Source organism: Erinaceus europaeus, chromosome X (assembly GCF_950295315.1).
Source record: "Erinaceus europaeus chromosome X, mEriEur2.1, whole genome shotgun sequence".
NCBI lineage: Eukaryota > Metazoa > Chordata > Mammalia > Eulipotyphla > Erinaceidae > Erinaceus > Erinaceus europaeus.
Window position 1 is genome coordinate 117,560,722 of NC_080185.1, and position 17,781 is coordinate 117,578,502.

The window sequence follows — 17,781 nt, forward strand, 5'->3', positions numbered from 1 at the left end:
GCAGTCCCCCCCACCCCAGCCAGGGATCACTTCACAAGCAGTGAAGCAGGTCTGCAGGTGCTTATCTTTCTCTCCCTTCTGTCTTTCCCTCCTCTTTCGATTTCTCTCTGTCCTATCCAACAACAACAGTAGCAGCAGCAACAACAACAGCAATGAAAAAAGATGCTCACCCTTTCTCCTTTTTTTTTTTTTTTTTTTTTTTTGGTTTCCTCCGGGGTTATCATCTCTGGGGTTCAGTACCCGCACTTTGAATTCACTGCTCCTGATGGCCATTTTTTATTTTATTTTATTGGGTAGGACAGAGAGAAATTGAGAGGGTAGGGGGAGAGACTGAGAGACAGCTACAGACCTGCTTCACTGTCTGGGTTTTTGTTGTTGTTTCTTTATTTTAAAATTTATTTATATTTTGTTTCTTTTAATTTTATTTATTATGTTGATAGGATAGAGAGAACTTTGGAGGGAAGGGGGAGATAGGGAAAGTAAAAGAGACACCCCTGTATACCTTGCTCTCATCACCCACCACATCTGCTCTCTCTCATAATAAATAAATGGATAAATTTTTAGAAAAGTTTTTTTCAGAATCAAAATGTATTTCCAAAATTACTCAGGTTCAGCATCTACAAAACACCCTAATACTTTTATGGTCTTCTGACACAATTATGACAGTAATTCTCCAGCTGGTCAAACCATTGTGCCCAAATCTTCACTCCTTTTCATTCCACACTCTGCTTTTTAAACATAATTCCTTTCTGCTCTCATTTCTGCTTTAATCCCCAAACATGCCATGTATGCCCATATGCCTATGATTTTGATTTTGTTGTTTTCTTGGAATGGGTTGTCATCATCTTTCCTTTTTTCAATATTATTTATTTATTTATTATTGGATAGAGACAGAGAAATTGAGAGGGGAGGGGGGGATAGGGAGAGAGACAGAGAGCCCTGCAGCAGCCCTGTTTCACCAGTTGTGAAGCTTTACCCCTGCAGATGGGGACCAGGGGCTTGAACCCAGGTCCTCGCGCACTATAATGTGTGTGCATAACTAGGTGCGTCATCACCTGACCCCCTTATCATCATCTTTCTTTGGACTTGTCCAAACCCTAATTATCTCCAAGACCCAATTCAATGCGTCTTCCTCTTTTGTAAACATAGTAACATCAGGTACTGTCACGTTCTCTTCTAACTTTTCTGCTATCCTTTCTTAGAGGGCTTGTGGTATGACTTACACTATTACGGTTTTATATATATATGTCTTTTCCTTCATAAGAAGAATTGCTTGAAGTCAGACTTTCTTCTTAATCTATGAGTCTGTAACAAAGTGGTTTGCGTGTAGGTAGGTATACATTACACATTTACTGAATTTAAATCCACATGACATCTTAGTGTTTAATTATATTTTCACATATAGCTCTTCACTAATCATCTCAACAAATTTATGAGCTATCTAGTATGATTCCAATTTTAAGATGAAAAGATTGAGGTTCACAGAATTCAGTTACTGATTCAAGGATTCATGATTTGTGAGCAGCCAATTCAAATTTGATGCAAAGTTTCTAATTCTTATTTTTTTATTGGGGAAATTAATGATTTACAATAGATATAATTGTTGGTCCATTTGTAAAATTTCTCAGTTTTCTGCAAAACACTCTCACCCTCGGTACAGGTCCTCCATCATGCTTTAGGGCCTGAAAGCCCACCCCCGCCCCCAGAGTGCAATACACCAAATTTAGAAAAGTTTTATCATGGACTTACAATACAATGTAAATTTCAGGAGTACGGTTTCACACCTCTATATGTATATAAGCCTCAATGCACCCTTCACCAAAGTTACACTGCCATTCCCAAATCATATTGACCCCCCTTTTCTGTCCACCCATCTTCCTCTTCCTCACTGATAGCCTTTTTTTTTTTTTTACGGTATTTAAGAGTTATTTTTGTTGTGCATTAGTTTCTTTACTTATAAACCACATACAAAGGAAACTGTCCTATACTTGTCTTTCTTATTTCACTTAGCATAACTACTTTACATTTCATCCATGTTATTGCAGAAGGCAGAATGTGGGCTTTTTTGGATTTCTGTCAGTCTGTCTGTCGGTCTATCTGTCTGGAATGGAGCCCAGGGCCTCCTATGTGCACAGCGAGTATTCTACCCCTGTGTTACATCACCAACCTCAACTTTTCATCTTTTTTAAATAGCTAAGTAGTATTCCACTGAGTATGTCTACTTCAGCTTCTTTATCTAGTCATCGTCAGTGGCATTTAACTTGTTTTCCTACCTTGCCTGTTATGAGTAATGTTGCTATGAACATAGGGGTGCATATGTCTTTTTAAATTAAGGTTTTTATATTCTTCAGATAAATAACTGTGAGCATTGTCGCTGAGTAATATGATGTTTCTGGTTTGTCTTTTCATTGCTGGGACTTCTCTGCTCTGCTAACTTTTTCAGATAGAGACAGAGAGAAAGGGAAAGACGCCATGGCACGAAACTTCCTCCAGTGTGCTGGGCTCCCAACTTGAATGGTTTGCATACGTGGCCAAGCTGACACACTATCCATGTGAGCTGTTTTGATGACCCTGGTATTTCTGTTTTTAGTTTCAGATTTTTGATTTTTTTTTTTGTTGTTAAGAAATATCCTGGGAGCCAGGCGGTAGCTCACTGGGTTAAGTGCACATAGTGCAAAGTGCAAGGACCAGTGCAAGGATCCTGGTTCGAGCCCCCCAGCTCCCCACCTGCAGTGGGGTCACTTCACAAACAGTGAAGTGGGTCTGAAGGTGTCTATCTTTTTCTGACCCTCTCTGTCTTCCCCTCCTCTCTCAATTTCTCTGTCTTATTCAACAACAACAGCAGCAGCAACAACAACAATGGAAAAAAGATGGCCACCAGGAGCAGTGGATTCATAGTGTAGGCACTGAACCCCATCGATAATCCTGGAGGCAGGAAGGAAGGAAGGAAGGAAGGAAGGGAGGGAGGGCGGGCGGGCGGGAGGGAGGAAGGATGAAAGATATCATTGGGGGCCCGGTGGTAGCACATCTGGTTGAGCACACGTTACAATGTGCAAGGACCTGGTTTTGAGCCCCCAATCCTCACCTGCAGGGGGACAGCTTTGCGAGTGATGAAGCGGTGTTGCAGGTGTCTCTCTGTCTCTCCCCCTCTCTATCACCACTTTCCACTTTCCCTCTTGAGTTCTGTGTCTCTATCTAATAAATAAAGATAATTTTTAAAAAAGAAATATCCTTACTATTTTCTATACAGACTGCATCAATTAGCAGTGTATGAGCTCCTTTTTCTCTCCAAGGGCACCCTTAAATTCACTTGTCAAAGTAGACTACTGTTAATTAGTAGTTAGTACTTTTGCTGACCACGTATGTGTATATTGAAATAACTGGAATTACCCTCAGTATATGACTTTGCACCCTTCTCTTTTGAATATATTGCCATGACCATTTTGATAAAAACCTACTCTTATGGAATTTTTTTCTTGCAAATAATTTATTGGGGGGGGATAGCAGTTTACAGTATAGTTGTTGACACATAGATGTCACTTCTAACTCTCTGTGGCACATATTTGCATACTACTTCCAGGCCCACCTTTTCCTTCTGTGCCTTTGTACACTAGGTCCCCAGTGCCCTCTCTGTCCAGTTCTCCCTCCTCAAGACTCCTTCGCTTTGGTATAAGATGAACTTTTTTTTTTTTGAACATGAAAAACTCTGAATAACTATTCTGTGTCATTTTCTGGGGTAGAGTTGAAACCATCCATTGTGTCTCCTCTGAAGTAGTCAGAGCTTACTGTGAGAGAGAGTGAGTGAGTGACCCACCAGTGGTTATAAATATGAGCGCTGCATGTAAAATACTAAATACTACCTGGGAGTGTAACACGAATCCTCATCTACTTAAGAAGGGTCTAGGAAATCTTTCCTGAAATAGGTTCAAATGGAGCTAAATCTTGAAACTGATGTAAGTTGGAGGGAAATTACAACAAGAGAAGCTGCATATGCAAGCATGTAGAAGCAAGAAATATTGTGGTGTGTGGGGGAACTGGAGATAGTTAAATGTTCTCAGACCTCAGTATACACATTGGGGAGATTACAGTGCAGCAGCAGAGAGGCAGCAAGTGCCATTTGTGATGGGCCTTGGGATCATGATGAGGAGTGTGATTTTAACTCATCGTCAGGGGAGAGACTGGAACAGGAGCGAGATAGTGAGCAGTTTGCTTATTATGGGGCAGGAGTGTTCTGAGGAGCATCGCAGGGAATGTGGGGTATGGTGAGGTGAGGACTCCCCAAGAAACCTCAGAGTTAGAGGAGAAACCCAAGGAAGGACTTCCCTCCCCAGTGGGGCTGCTTGGGAAAGGTAGTCTGTGGATCTCATGACAGCAGGAGAGGGAACAGTTATGCCTGAACTGTACATACACCTCATCATTGCAGATAAAAATCTGTTGGCAAAGGTGTTCTAGTGCTGCCAAATGCCCAAGAGCAGTGATTACTATCGCTTAGAAAGCACACCTTCCTAGAGCCCTAGGGTCCCCCTCCCCACCTTTGCTCACTTCTGACTCAGCTTGACCCTGGGCCCATACTCCATACTCCCAGAGGGATAAAGAATAGAAAATCTCTTTCCCAAGTGTGGTGGGGCTCTGGGGAAGCGGTGACCATGGGTCCATACTCCCAGAAGGTTAAAGAATAGGAAAGCTATCAGTGGAGGGGATGGGATAAGGAGTTCTGGTGGTAGGAATTGTGTGGAGTTGTGCCCCTCTTATCCTATGGTTTTATCAGTGTTTCCTTTTTAAAAATTAAAAAAAAAAGTTTGACAATAAAAATGGGGAAAATTACTGTGATGAGAAAAAAATGAGGTTTTTAGCTCTGATAGCTATCTTTTTATAATAATTTTAGTATCATTAGATAATTAAGGAATTATTTCTGGAAGTTTTTTTTTCCTCACTATTGTGCTGCTTTAATTCTCTCTGAAGAAAATATTATTTTGAGTTCTCTTGTTTATTTGTTAAGGTAAACTAATAAGTCTTATTTTATCTTTTTATTAGGAATGCCCAGCAATCCAGTCTTTTAAAGTTGGAGAATATTGATGATGATGGATTCAAAAAACCTACATATTTTATAAAATCTAATTTTAGGAAATTTATTGAGAAACCTCCTATGGTAAGATTGCCATTTTCTGTGTGTCATTTTTGTGTATTCCATTGTCCTCACATATATGTGTATATACAGTGATGAGCAATATTGCTTATGTTTGTCACTTCCCATTAACACCTGGCACACCCTGGTTGAACACACATGTTCCAATGCGCAAGGACCCAGGTTCGAGACCCCACCCGGTCCCCACCTGCAGTGGGAGAGCCTCACAAATAGTGAAGCAGTGCTGCAGGTGTCTCTCCCTCTCTTTCCCTTCCTCTCCATTTCTGGCTGTCTCTATCCAATCAATCAATAAATAAAGATAATAAAAAGTACATGTTACAAGATTCTGTTGAGACTTAGTGATGGAAGAAATGTTCATTGTTTGACTTATCAGGATGTTAATATGTGCGACAGTACTGACTTCAGATTTTAGGGGAACGATTTTATTAAAGTATAATTTAACATACCATAGTATTCCTCTATTTTAAGTATCCAATTTAATGATTTTATGTAAACTTACCAAGATATGTAACTATCACCATGATTCAGTTTTAGAACATTTTTATTAATCTAGTAAGAGCCCTCTTGCTTGTTATTTCTGTTTCCAGTCCCAGCTGGCCACTAATCTATTTTCTGTTTCTAAGGATTTATCTTTTCATAGGGTAGTTCGCAAAATGGTACCTGGGAAAAGCAGTGACAGGAAGTTGAGAATCAGTCTCTTTATGACTTAATCTCAGAAGTGGATTCTCATCATTTCTGCCATAGTTTATAAGAAATGAGTCATTAGACCCAGCCCACTCTTAAAACAAGGGGAAATAGGAGCCTGCATAGCATCAGGCTGGAATCATTGGGAGCCCAATTAGAAGCTGGCTGCTTAATAGTCCTCTCTCTTGGTCCCAGTGATTTATGTCCCTTCACATACAAAATGCATATGCCCTTCCTGCTGAGGTCCCCAGAGTTTCATCTCATTACATGTATCTTTATGTATTTATTCAAATCAATAGACTCAGTATGAATTCAAGATGGCTACTATATGAAATGGGTTTTTCATGCCCCCCCCCCCTGGAAAGAAATAAAGATGTGAGAGAGAAAAATCTGAGAAATACAAGTGAAGTGCTTAGAGGATTATAAGACTATTGTTTCTGGACAAAACAAAATTTCTTCAGAATGGGGCCTGCTTTTTTTCTTTTCCCACCAAAAGATTCAGATTCTTTATCATTACAGGCATCATCATCATCATCATCATTTTATTTAGTTTTTTTGTTTGTTTTGACATTTTAGTCAATGGTTCTACCTAGAAATATATGTGGTATTAAGTATTCAAAAATAGCTATGGTCATAGATCACACAGATATATATTCTCTGCCATCTTCAGTTTTTTGTGTAATGAGATCTAAAATCATCTAAAATGTGATAGCTGTATAACTTAGTTTATATAGATTTATATAGATTATATAGATTTATAGATTATATAGATTTATAGATTATATAGATTTATATAGATTTTCAGATTAAAGTGCTTCCTAAATCTCTCTTCTTATTGGTCAGAGATACTTCATATCTTTTTGATATCCCTTTTAATATGTGTATTTTCTAAAATTTCTATATGTTTTCTGTTACTCTTTCTCCTTTAAGGAAAGTTTGTAAACATTAATTATAATTTTTTTCAAGATTGGGGTGGGTGGGTGGGGGTGAGTACAGGTCTCAAAAGGATGACAGAGGACCTAATGGGGGTTGTATTGTTATATGGAAAACTGAGAATTGTTATGCATGTACAGACTATTGTAGTTACTGTCAAATGCAAAACATTAATCCCCCAATAAAGAAAGGAGAAATAAAATAAAATAAAATTTTTTTCAAGATTTATACAGTATACATTTTAATATTGTGTCAGGCCCCACACATGTGCTATACTGCTGAGCATTAACCCCAGCCCAATTTTTTGTTCTTTTATTTAAAAAGATTTATTTTATTTATTACATATGAGAGACAAAAGAGACAAGCCAGGGAACCAGTGTAGGACATAAAGAGTCAGGGATCCAACCGGGACCTAGAGCATGCATGTCCAGTGCTTTAGCAGTTCAGCTACTTCCCTGGCTACTTCTTTCTTTCTTTTTTTTTTTTTTTAAGTGGAGAGGAGAGAGAGGGGGAGACAGACTATAGCACCACTCCACCTTTTGTGGTGCTTACCTGGTGCCATCCATGCTTCTTCTTCTTCTAGCGTTTGCCCTTCCGTAGCCAGTTAAATGGTTTTGAAAGTGACTGGGATCCATGTGGATTCAGTCGGCTAGGAAGGATCGTCAGTTTCCTCAATGAATGGGTACTCACGGGATGCACCACGAGAAGGTCGATCCAATGCTGCTGTCATGTGGTTCCAGGGTTCAAACCCAGAATCATACTCTACTAAGTGAGCTATCTCCTGCCCACTCCCAGAGTGCCTTCTTTAAGATTAATTTATTATGAAAGAGATAAAAAGGGAAAGAGTGTGAGAGGCCAGAGAGGCCAGAGCACCGAATCAGTTCTGGCATAAGTTTGTACCGGCAACTGAATTTGGGCTTCAAACACACTCACCTGCCTCTCCCTTCTCTTCCCTCTACCATAATTGTTTTTTTTTTAAGAATTTATTTATTTATTCATGAGAAAGATAGGAAGAGAGAAAGAACCAGACATCACTCTGGTACATGTGCTGCCAGGGATCGAACTCAGGGTCTCATGGTAGAAAATCCAGTGCTTTATTCACTGTGCCACCTCTCAGACCACTCCACCATAATTCTCTACAGTAAAATGGTAGGAGGAAATAATTCTTCATTAAAATAGAAGATATTTCATTAAAATCTACTTCTTCCATGAATTGGATTCAGTTATAGCCAGATAGTAGCTACCCATATAACTATGTAGAAATGGACATTGTAACATTCAAGATTAGTTCTTTTTTTTTAAATAATTTATTTCTTTATTGGGGAATTAATGTTTTACATTCAACAGTAAATACAATAGTTTGTACATGCATAACATTCCCCAGATTCCCATTTAACAATGCAACCCCCACTATGTCATTCATCATCTTTCATGGACCTGTATTCTCCCCACCCACCCACCTCAAGATTAGTTCTGATAAAGTTTATACAGGTTGTTTTAGCACTACTATACTGTCTTATTAAGATTCTGAAATGTTTTGTAGTCTTAAGAACATAATTCTAAATTAGACCTGGCTTAACCTGCTATTTAATTTTTTTGCATAACATATTCATTGAGAGGACTCTAATTAGTACAAAATACTAGTTTTTATGGTTATTCCATTGCAATATGCCATCTGTACACTGTTCACATGGGAAACACAAGTATGTGTTGTCCTTTTATGTATATTGTAATATTAGCCAGTATGCAGGCCAAGAATTGCTCATTTTTAAAACCACAACTCTTAAAAATGTTTGCAGTGATCGTATTTATTTTTAATAGCACTGGAGATAGAACCCAAGGTCTCATGCATGCACTGAGCCATCTCCTTGGCCCAGCAAAATTTCTAAAAATATTGTTATTGATTGATTATTGGATAGAGACAGATACAAATTGAGAGGGGAGGGAGAGATAGAGAGGGAGAAAGAGAGACAGCTATGACCCTGCTTCATGACTTGTGAAGCCTTCCCGCTGCAGGTGGGCACCAGGAGCTTGAACCTGGTCCTTGCACACTGTAATGTGTGCACTTAACCAGGTGTGCCACTGCCTGGCCCCCACCCCAACAAATTTTTGATGTTCTTGTTTAGTGAGTGAGCTAGCTAGCAAAAGAGAGAGAGAACCAAATACTGCCCCATCATTCATAAAGTTGTTCTCCTTGTTGCACTTATATGACTCTGGGGATTGAACTGGAACCTCATTTATATGAGACAAATGCTTTTCTGCTGAACCACCTCCATAGCCCAATACTGGGATTGTTATTGTAAGAAAACATGGCTTGCTTGTGTTGAAAGAAGTGAAGTTAGTGGTCCGGGAGGTGGCGCAGTGGGTAAAGCGCCGGACTCTCAAGCGTGAGGTCCTGAGTTCAAGCCCCGGCAGCACATGTACCAGAGTGATGTCTGGTTCTTTCTCTCCTTCTGTCTTTCTCATCAATAAATAAATAAAATCTTTTTTAAAAAAAGAAGTGAAGTTAAGTGAGTTCTTGATTTTTAAATAGATGTTGATACTTAATGACTTCCCCCGCCTAATTTGGAATTTGATATAGTTCACTATGAATCAGAAGGGTGAATTTTAGCTCATTAGAAGTTTTCAAAGTTGTTTTTCTTTCTTTTCTTTTTTTCTTTTTGCCTCCAAAGTTATAGCTGGGGTTTGGTGCCAGCACTACGAATCCTCTGCTCCTGTGGCCATTTTGTTTTCATTTTATTTGATAGGACAGAGAGAAATTGAGAGGGGCGGGGGACATAGAGAGGGAGAGAGACACCTGTAGACCTGCTTCATCGCTTGTGAAGTGACCCCCCTGCAGGTGGGGAGCCAGGAGCTCGAATTGGGATCCTTGTGTGGGTCCTTGTGCTTTGTACTATATGCACTTAACTCAGGCTAAGGTCCATACCTTACCCTGATGCACCACTGCCTGGGCCCCCAAAACTGTTTTTCTTAATATGATAAATTTCAAGATTTTTAACTTAACCATTTAAAATTTTTTCTGTAGGTTCAATTCCCAGTATCACAAAGGAGGACAGAGAATTCCACAGATGCTACAGTGGCACTTTAGTGTTTTCTCCCTCTCTCCCTCTCTATTTCATTAAAATAAAAACAGTAGAGGACTAGTCAGATAGTTCAGTATTAGAACGTAAGACTTGCATGCTTGAGGCTCTAGGTTTGATCCCTTATACCAGCGCCACACACCAGAGCTGAACAGCAGCCTTCCAGTCTCTGTCCCTCTGCTTTTCTTTCTGTCACTCATAAAAATCACATAAATCAGGAGTCAGGCGGTAGCGTAACAGGTTAAGTGCACAATGGCGCAAAGCGCACGGACCAGCATAAGGATCCCGGTTTGAGCCCCCGGCTCCCCACCTGCAGGGGAGTCACTTCACAGGCGGTGAAGCAGGTCTACAGGTGTCTATCTTTCTTTCCCCCTCTCTATCTCCCCTCCTCTCTCCATTTCTCTCTGTCCTGTCTAACAACTACGACATCAATAACAACAACAGTAATAACTACAGCAACAATGAAAAACAACAAGGGCAACAAAAGAGAAAATAAATATAAAAAAAAATAAAAAATAAAAATAAATTTAAAAAATCAAATAAATCTTTAAAAATATACAACAGAGTGGTCTTGGGAGGTGGCTTTGGATAAAGCACTGGACTCTCAAGCTCATGAGGGCCTAGGTTCAGTGCCTGGTAGCACATGTACCAGAGTAGTATCTGATTCTTTCTCTCTCCTCCTATCTTTCTCATTGATAAATAAAGACAATCTTTAAATATAAATACACAACAGAAAAATTGGAATTGGGCTGGGGTACTCAGTCATGACCATTTATATGAGGCCTGGGGTTTGTTTCCTGTCAACAATAAAATAAGGCTTTATCAAAATGTTTTAATTACTATATAAAATAAACTTAGAAGCCAGTTTGAGGAAAATTATCAATTATCAATCTCTTCCTTCTTATTATGTGTAGTACCTAGAATCAAGGGCAATTCGTAGGACATTTTTTCTTTTTTTTTTTGTACTAATAAAGTATCTTAGAGACTATATTTTAAAGATTTAATTATTTTTCTTTTACAGAGTCTTAGACTTGGCAGGTTCCAGCCCAAGTATAAATCAGGCCTAGCAAAGAAGAGCTTGCACATTCAGGCTAAATATCAGCGTTTACGTTTTGGTCCTAAAGGATTTATCACTAATAAATACAGACAGAGGTTACTAAGGAAAAAAAAGGTTAGTTTGATTATGGTCATTTCAAAATGTTGAATAAATTTTGAACTACTTAATTAGTTGTGCTTAATAAATTGTTTTTTTCATTTTGACTTAACCTAAATTTAAAACAATATTCTATTACATAATTGAAAAATGTCAAGGAGAAATGATAATAGAGTTGAAACTATCCAATCTTAAAATGCCTTTAACTATTATACTTTAAATACTTTGAATATAATAGCTGTTTGAACTTTGTATTTTAGAATTTCTGTTGTGTGATTAAACTTTTAAAAACTTTTTTATCTTTATTTTATTTACTGGATAGAAATAGCCAGAAATTGAGAAGGTAGGGGGTTGATAGGGAGGGAGACAGAGAGACACCTGTAATACTGCTTCACCACTTGCAGAGCTTTCCCCCCTGCAAGTGGGGGCTGGGGGACTCAAACCTGTGTCCTTACGCATTGTAACGTGTGCTTAATTAGGTGCACCACCACCAGGCCCCTGTGATTAAACTTTGAAATGAAAATTCACAAATGACTTTTAACTAATAAAATTTAGCCATATACAATATAAACTATCTATGTACTAAAAATATTGGACTAACTTTATTAGAAGTGTGCATAACAGCAAAATACACTAATTTTTCTTTCTCTGTACTTCTGTGATAAAAAAAAAAAAAAGAAAAAACACATGACGTGGTCTGGGAGGTGGCACAGTGCATAAAGTGCATGAAGTCCTGAGTTAGATCCCTGGCAGTACCGAGTGATGTCTGGTTCTTTCTCTCTCTCCTATCTTTCTCATTAATAAATAAATAAAATCTTTAAAAAAAATACATGACATAAAATTTGCCATTTCTATCATATATAAGTATACAGGTCAGTGGCATTAGTTATATTCTCAATGCTGTCCAGCCACCATTACTATATGCAAACTCCTAATAAATTTTTCTTTACGGGAGTTGGGCGGTAGCACAGCGGGTTAAGCGCAGGTGGCACAAAGTGCAAGGACCAGCATAAGGATCCCGGTTCGAGCCACTGACTCTCCACCTGCAGGGGAGTCACTTCACAGTTGGTGAAGCAGTCCTGCAGGTGTCTTTCTCTCCCCCTCTGTCTTCCCCTCCTCTATCCATTTCTCTCTGTCCTATCCAACAATGATGACAATAATGATAACAATGACAATAATAACTACAACAATAAAAAAAGGGCAACAAAAGGGAAAAAATAAATATTAAAAATTATTTACTTGATAATTTGAATCTCAGACTCTTTTAGTTATATATTGGTATTTATGTAATTAATATATTGACATTTGAAAACCCATTATGAATGTGACATAAAATTACATTCTGTATTCAATTTTTTTTTAATCACTGGGGCGTCATCACTCCAGATCAATTTTTTTTAAAAGATTTTACTTACTTATTAATGAGAAAGGAGGAGAGAGAGAGAGAGAGAAACACCAGCTATCACTCTGGTACATGTGCTGCCTTGGATTGAACTCAGGACCTCATGCTTGAGAATCCAATGCTTTATCCACTCTGCTACCTCCCAGACCACCCAGATAAACTTTCTCAGCTAGAAAAATAGAGACAGAGACAGAGAGCTAGAGAAGGAAAGATACCGCAGTGATGAAGCTCCCTCCTTGATGGGTGCTGGACTAGAAATTGGGTCATGTGCAGTAAAGAAGGCCTACTGTCCAAGTGAGCAATGTTGCTTAGAAAAGTCAGGATGGAGTCTTGGTAGCATCTGTAACTTGGTGTCTGGAAGGTGGTATAGCTTAAATTGAGACAAAATGGTTAATGAACAGGAACCAAAAAGTAGGATTAAAATGGATGAGATTAGGAATTTTAGGGTAGGAGAAAGCTAGGAAATCCATTTTAGGCATGTTCCTGGGGGCACACAGCTATGGTAGTTTTACTTGAGTTTGGTAGCTAGCCTGAGGTTAGATAAGAATATTGTCTGAACAACAACAATGATAAACAATAAGGGCAACAAAAGAAAAAAAAATAGCCTCCAGGAGCAGTGAATTTGTATTGCAGGCATCAAGTTCCAGCTATAACCCTGGAGGCAAAAAAAAAAAAAAGTATCAGAGTAGAGAAAAGGGCTAGAAAGTTAGATTAGGGCAGAGAGTAGCTCTTGTTCTTGAAAAAAAATTCTGTGACTAAAATGAACTATTTACCTACTCCAGGGCATCTCACCAAAGCCTGTGTAACCTCTAAGTCCCTATTGGTCTGAGCTTATAGCTCATGGTCATAACTGGGAACATTGCAGGCTGCACTTATTTCAGGACCAGTTTTTTTCGAGTGGCAGGGCAGGATACCCGAACCTCTCTTCGGAGACTGGGGCTATCCGGTTACCGTCATTGCTTTATGGTAAAGCCAAGGTCCTGGGAGGGCCCACAAAATGCTGTTCCTTATGGAAGCAACCAGTGGTAGTGGAGATAGGGACCCTTTTTACAGGTCTAGGCCCATCGTATGTTCCCCCTTGCAGGTGGGAACCAGGGGCTTGAACCCAGGTCCTGTGCACTATAAAGTGAGCACTTAATCAGGTACACTACACGCTGGCCTCTGTTTCTTACATTTTCTAATCCTGGCCCCTAGAGGCCTCCTCTAAGCTCAGCTAGTAGGGTTCTAGACTACTAGAATAATCATAAGAGAAACAGTCATGTTTCAGGGAGAGAAGCATTTATTGAAAAAAGCAGGCATACAAAAGAGAGGATATATGTGCTTTAGAGGCATGCAGACCAGAGAAAGTGCAGCAGAGCAGTGAGCCATCCCCCCATTCCCTTCCCATCTTCTAACTTTTATAGTGGGTTCAGAGGGTGTACAGGGATCCTGAGGGGATTTCCTTCAGCCTTTGTCTCCAGCTGCTCACATCTGCATTCACCTGCATTTTATGGCCTTAGCAGTCAGGTGGGAAGGGAGATGCTGGTGCAGGATGCAGACACACTGGTACTTCTGGCCCCTCTTTCAGGCTACCTGTATGTGGGGGGTGCTAATGTCCTTTCTCCAGAAGTCCTTCCATGAGCAGACCCCTAACTTTTACATTACATTACTTATTTCAGTGTTCTTCAGATATTTTTTGCTTATATATCCTAACCTTTTATAAAAGAAAAAAAATACGTCCTTATAAGTTTTAAGTTGCTGTCTCATATTTTTTAACTTTTTATTAATGGTTTGATATTGATTTCCAAAATTATGAGATAAGATGGGTATAATTCTGCACCTTTCCCACCACCAGAATTCTGTGTGCCTGTTTTCTCCATTGGAAATGACAGTAGTTCTCCAAGGTCTCAGATACGGGTTGACTATTATTTCTGTAGGCTACTATAACTCCATCCTGACCTCCCTAGGCAGATGACCCTCACCAATAACCTGTCCTGGAAACCTCACCTCTCCAGAGGCCTCCACCACTAGGAAAGACAGAGACAGGTTGGGGGTATGGATCCACCAACAACCATGTCCAGTAGAGATCAATTACAGAAACCAGAACTACCACCTTCTGTACCCCATAAAGAATTTTGGTCCAGTGGGCCAGGTAGCACAGTGGGTTAAGCGCACATGGTGCAAAGTGCAAGGACAGGCATAGGGATCCCAGTTTGAGCCCCTGGCTCCCCACCTGCAGCGGGGGTTGCTTCACAAGTGGTGAAGCAGGTCTACAGATGTCAATCTTTCTCTCCTTCTCTGTCCTCTGCCTTCCCCTCCTCTCTCGATTTCTCTCTGTCCTATCCAACAACAATGACAGCAATAACAACAACAACAATAATAACAACAACGATAAACAACAAGGGAAAAGGTGGCCTCCAGGAGCAGTGGATTCATATTGCAGGCACCGAGCCCCAGCAATAACCCTAGAGAAAAAAAATTGTCCATATAGACCCAGAAGGGGAGAAATGTTAGGGGAGGATGACCAGAGGGCTCTGAACTCCAGTTCCATAAGAACCCAGATAGAGAAGAGGAAAAAAAGGAAGGATATTTGGAAGTATTAGCAGTTGTAGTTATGACTTAGAAAGGAAGAGAAGGCGCCTGATGTCCCTCAAACAGAGCCCTAGTTTGGGAAGGGCAGGAAGGATGATCCTAGACCTTCTCCTCCTAGTCTGTTTCCTGAAAGTTGGAACTCTTCTGTGAGGTCAAAGTCTCATTCTCAACTGCTGGGCAGTCTCACCTCCATCAATTTGGTCCCCTAGCGGTTTTATGCTGGCCCTTTAAATCTGCCACCTGGATTTGAAGCAATTGCAAATGTGGTGCCCCAGGCAATGCATAGCTTGAGTCCTTCTCCCTCCCTTCCCTTTGATCACCCATAATCACCAACTTTCACATAGTGACCTTTCTTTACCAGAAAGGCCAGCTGTTCTCTGAGTCTCAGTCTCTCTCTCTCTCTTTCTATCTCTCTCGCTCTCTGTCTCTGCCAGAGTACTGCTGAGCTCTGGTTAATGGTGGTGTAGGGGGTTGAACCTGGGACTTTGGAGCCTCAGGCATGAGAGGAGAGTCTCTTTGCATAACCATTATGTTATCTACCCCTCCCCTGAGTTATTCTCTTAAATTATTCTGTTGTAATATTTGTTTTTTTGTGGGGGTCGCCATAGCTCTGACCTGGAAGTCAGAATAAAAATTTTCTATCAGCACTTTTTTTTTTAATTTGGAATTAAATGTCTCCATTACTGGTAAAATGCCAAAAATAAATAAACTTTTTAGTTTCTTTCAGTTTTAATAATATAAGATCATAGCAAATGGTAAGGATATGTTAGTAACATTTTAATGGCCCTGTAAAAGATGCCATTCTACCATTTTTACTCTTTTACTAGTTTCATGGTCCAGCTTGTGGTTGGTAATTTAATCTTTTGCATAACATCACAGAAGAATCTGTGTTTGTTACTTTATAATCATAAGCTTAATGTTCTAGGAAATTCCTTTTTCTATGTTTAGTGAAGCGTTATTTTTTTATTGTTATAGGTAACTGTCCAGAATTATGAGAGCCCCCTCCATTAGCTTTATTTTCTCTTATCAAACTAGAAAAATTTATATAGTTTCAGAGTTAAAGATTCTATATGATGACAAAAGTGAAACACCAGTTTGAAGCTGTGCTTTGTCACATCTGGATCCTTATTTGAGAAAGGGATAAAGTTTAAAGTCTTGGTTTTTAGCCAGGAATGTCTCTAGTGACACTCACTCAAGTAGCAGGATGCTACTTTCAGCTATTTACTAATGCCCACATATTTGTCTTACTGAGTTACCATTTGATAGTCTCTTTGTTGTATTCTGTTGTTACATTGGGTCATTGGGGTTCCATATCTTTTTGTGTGGCGTTTAAGTAGCACTGTATAAGTCAAACTATTTTAAAATTGCACTGTGAGCAAAACTCTTGTTCTAATGTCATAAATGATCCTTCTCTTGAACTGTGTATTTTGTTTTCTCTCAATAGGAATATAAAAACACTGTCACAGCAGTCTAATCTGGAATTGTTACAAATGGAAAAAGCACTACAGGAAGATAATTGGAAGCATCTCTTTTTGTCATGAGTTTAAAATCGACACAAAGGCACTAATAAATATTGTAATGTTCTTGATCAAAAATGTGTTTTTCTGTAGTGGAATGCTGCAGCTTTTAAAAACTTAGCAATTACTTATAAATTACAGTCTTCAACTTAAAAAGTTGTATTAACTAGTTTCTTTTGCAAAAAATCTCAAATGCATCTACTGATGCATTTTTTCCCTCAGCGCATGGTTCCATAGAGCAAACTGAATTATGTCCAGACATTTATATGTTGAAAATTTAGCTTATGTAATAATACACAAACAAAAGTATATGAATTGTATAGTGTCTATACATGAAAGACCTTGTACAGTGGCCTTACAGCAGCAAGTTTTATAGCAGATTTTCTTTATCTAATGATGTTCTGGCTTATAACTTAAAGTTTTCTTGAGTTTCTGGAAATCAAGGCCTACATAACATATACATTTCGTATTATAAGAAGGAGAGTGAGAAGGTGCTTCAAAATTTCCATCGTGCAGTTGTGAATGTGCTGAGTTTTTAGGAATTCGTTCATTAAGGTTTTTCCACAACAATTAGCTCTTTTCTAATTTCAAAATGCTATTGTGGAAAATATGTAAAGATTTTTAAATCTATATTCCATCTTATTTTCCCTCAGGGCAAGCTTATGGATAACATATTTTTAAAGGCTTTTTAAAACTGACAGATAAACTCATTTGGAAATTTTAATTTACTACTACAGCATTACACATTTTGCAAGCACATATTATAAAAATGTTTATTTTCCATTCAGTTGATGTGTATTGAGTATCTACTTTGTGTAAGATGAAATCAAATGTTAAATGAAATTTTGGCTCCCAGCACCATATTTGCTTTTGTGTGTTGTGCTCATAGCACATATACATTACCAGATAAATTTTTGTGAAATATTTATTTGTATTACAATAAAATATCATTGCCTCTTCTGTGCTAAGAAATTACTTGTCAGTTTGTGAGAATATTTTAATTTCATGAGACTTACAGGTCTGGGTAAGACCTGTTGGTGTTTAGTATGCTGTGATATGCTATGCTATACTTATAAAAAAAGAACTTTCTCAATCAGAATCTGGTAAGTACTTGATTTTCCATAACAAGTTTATTAAGAAATACTTTCTACAGATGGTCAATTTTGCATCTCTTTAAAAGCTAGGTCAGCCATTTCCTTAGTGGGTCAGCAGTAAGAAAGTGAAAGCATTTTGCTCTTTAAAATCTTATAATTTAGGTAAGCCTGGTTTTCCAAACATATTTAACTTTCCATCTA

At 38.8% G+C, this 17,781-nt stretch overlaps 1 protein-coding gene across 3 annotated transcripts in view; it reads left to right on the plus strand.

Annotated features, from left to right (window-relative positions):
- The window catches only part of BCLAF3 (BCLAF1 and THRAP3 family member 3), a 79,936-nt gene extending 62,475 nt beyond the window's left edge, over positions 1 to 17,461 (plus strand). For all 3 annotated transcript variants that reach the window (XM_060182925.1, XM_060182927.1, XM_060182926.1), the window contains exons 9-11: positions 5,035 to 5,149; positions 10,865 to 11,014; positions 16,414 to 17,461. In XM_060182925.1, the coding sequence (XP_060038908.1) occupies positions 5,035 to 5,149; positions 10,865 to 11,014; positions 16,414 to 16,443 (295 nt within the window). In that variant the 3' untranslated portion in view covers positions 16,444 to 17,461. The remainder of the gene's footprint in view (positions 1 to 5,034; positions 5,150 to 10,864; positions 11,015 to 16,413) is intronic.
- The last annotated feature ends 320 nt before the right edge of the window (positions 17,462 to 17,781 follow it).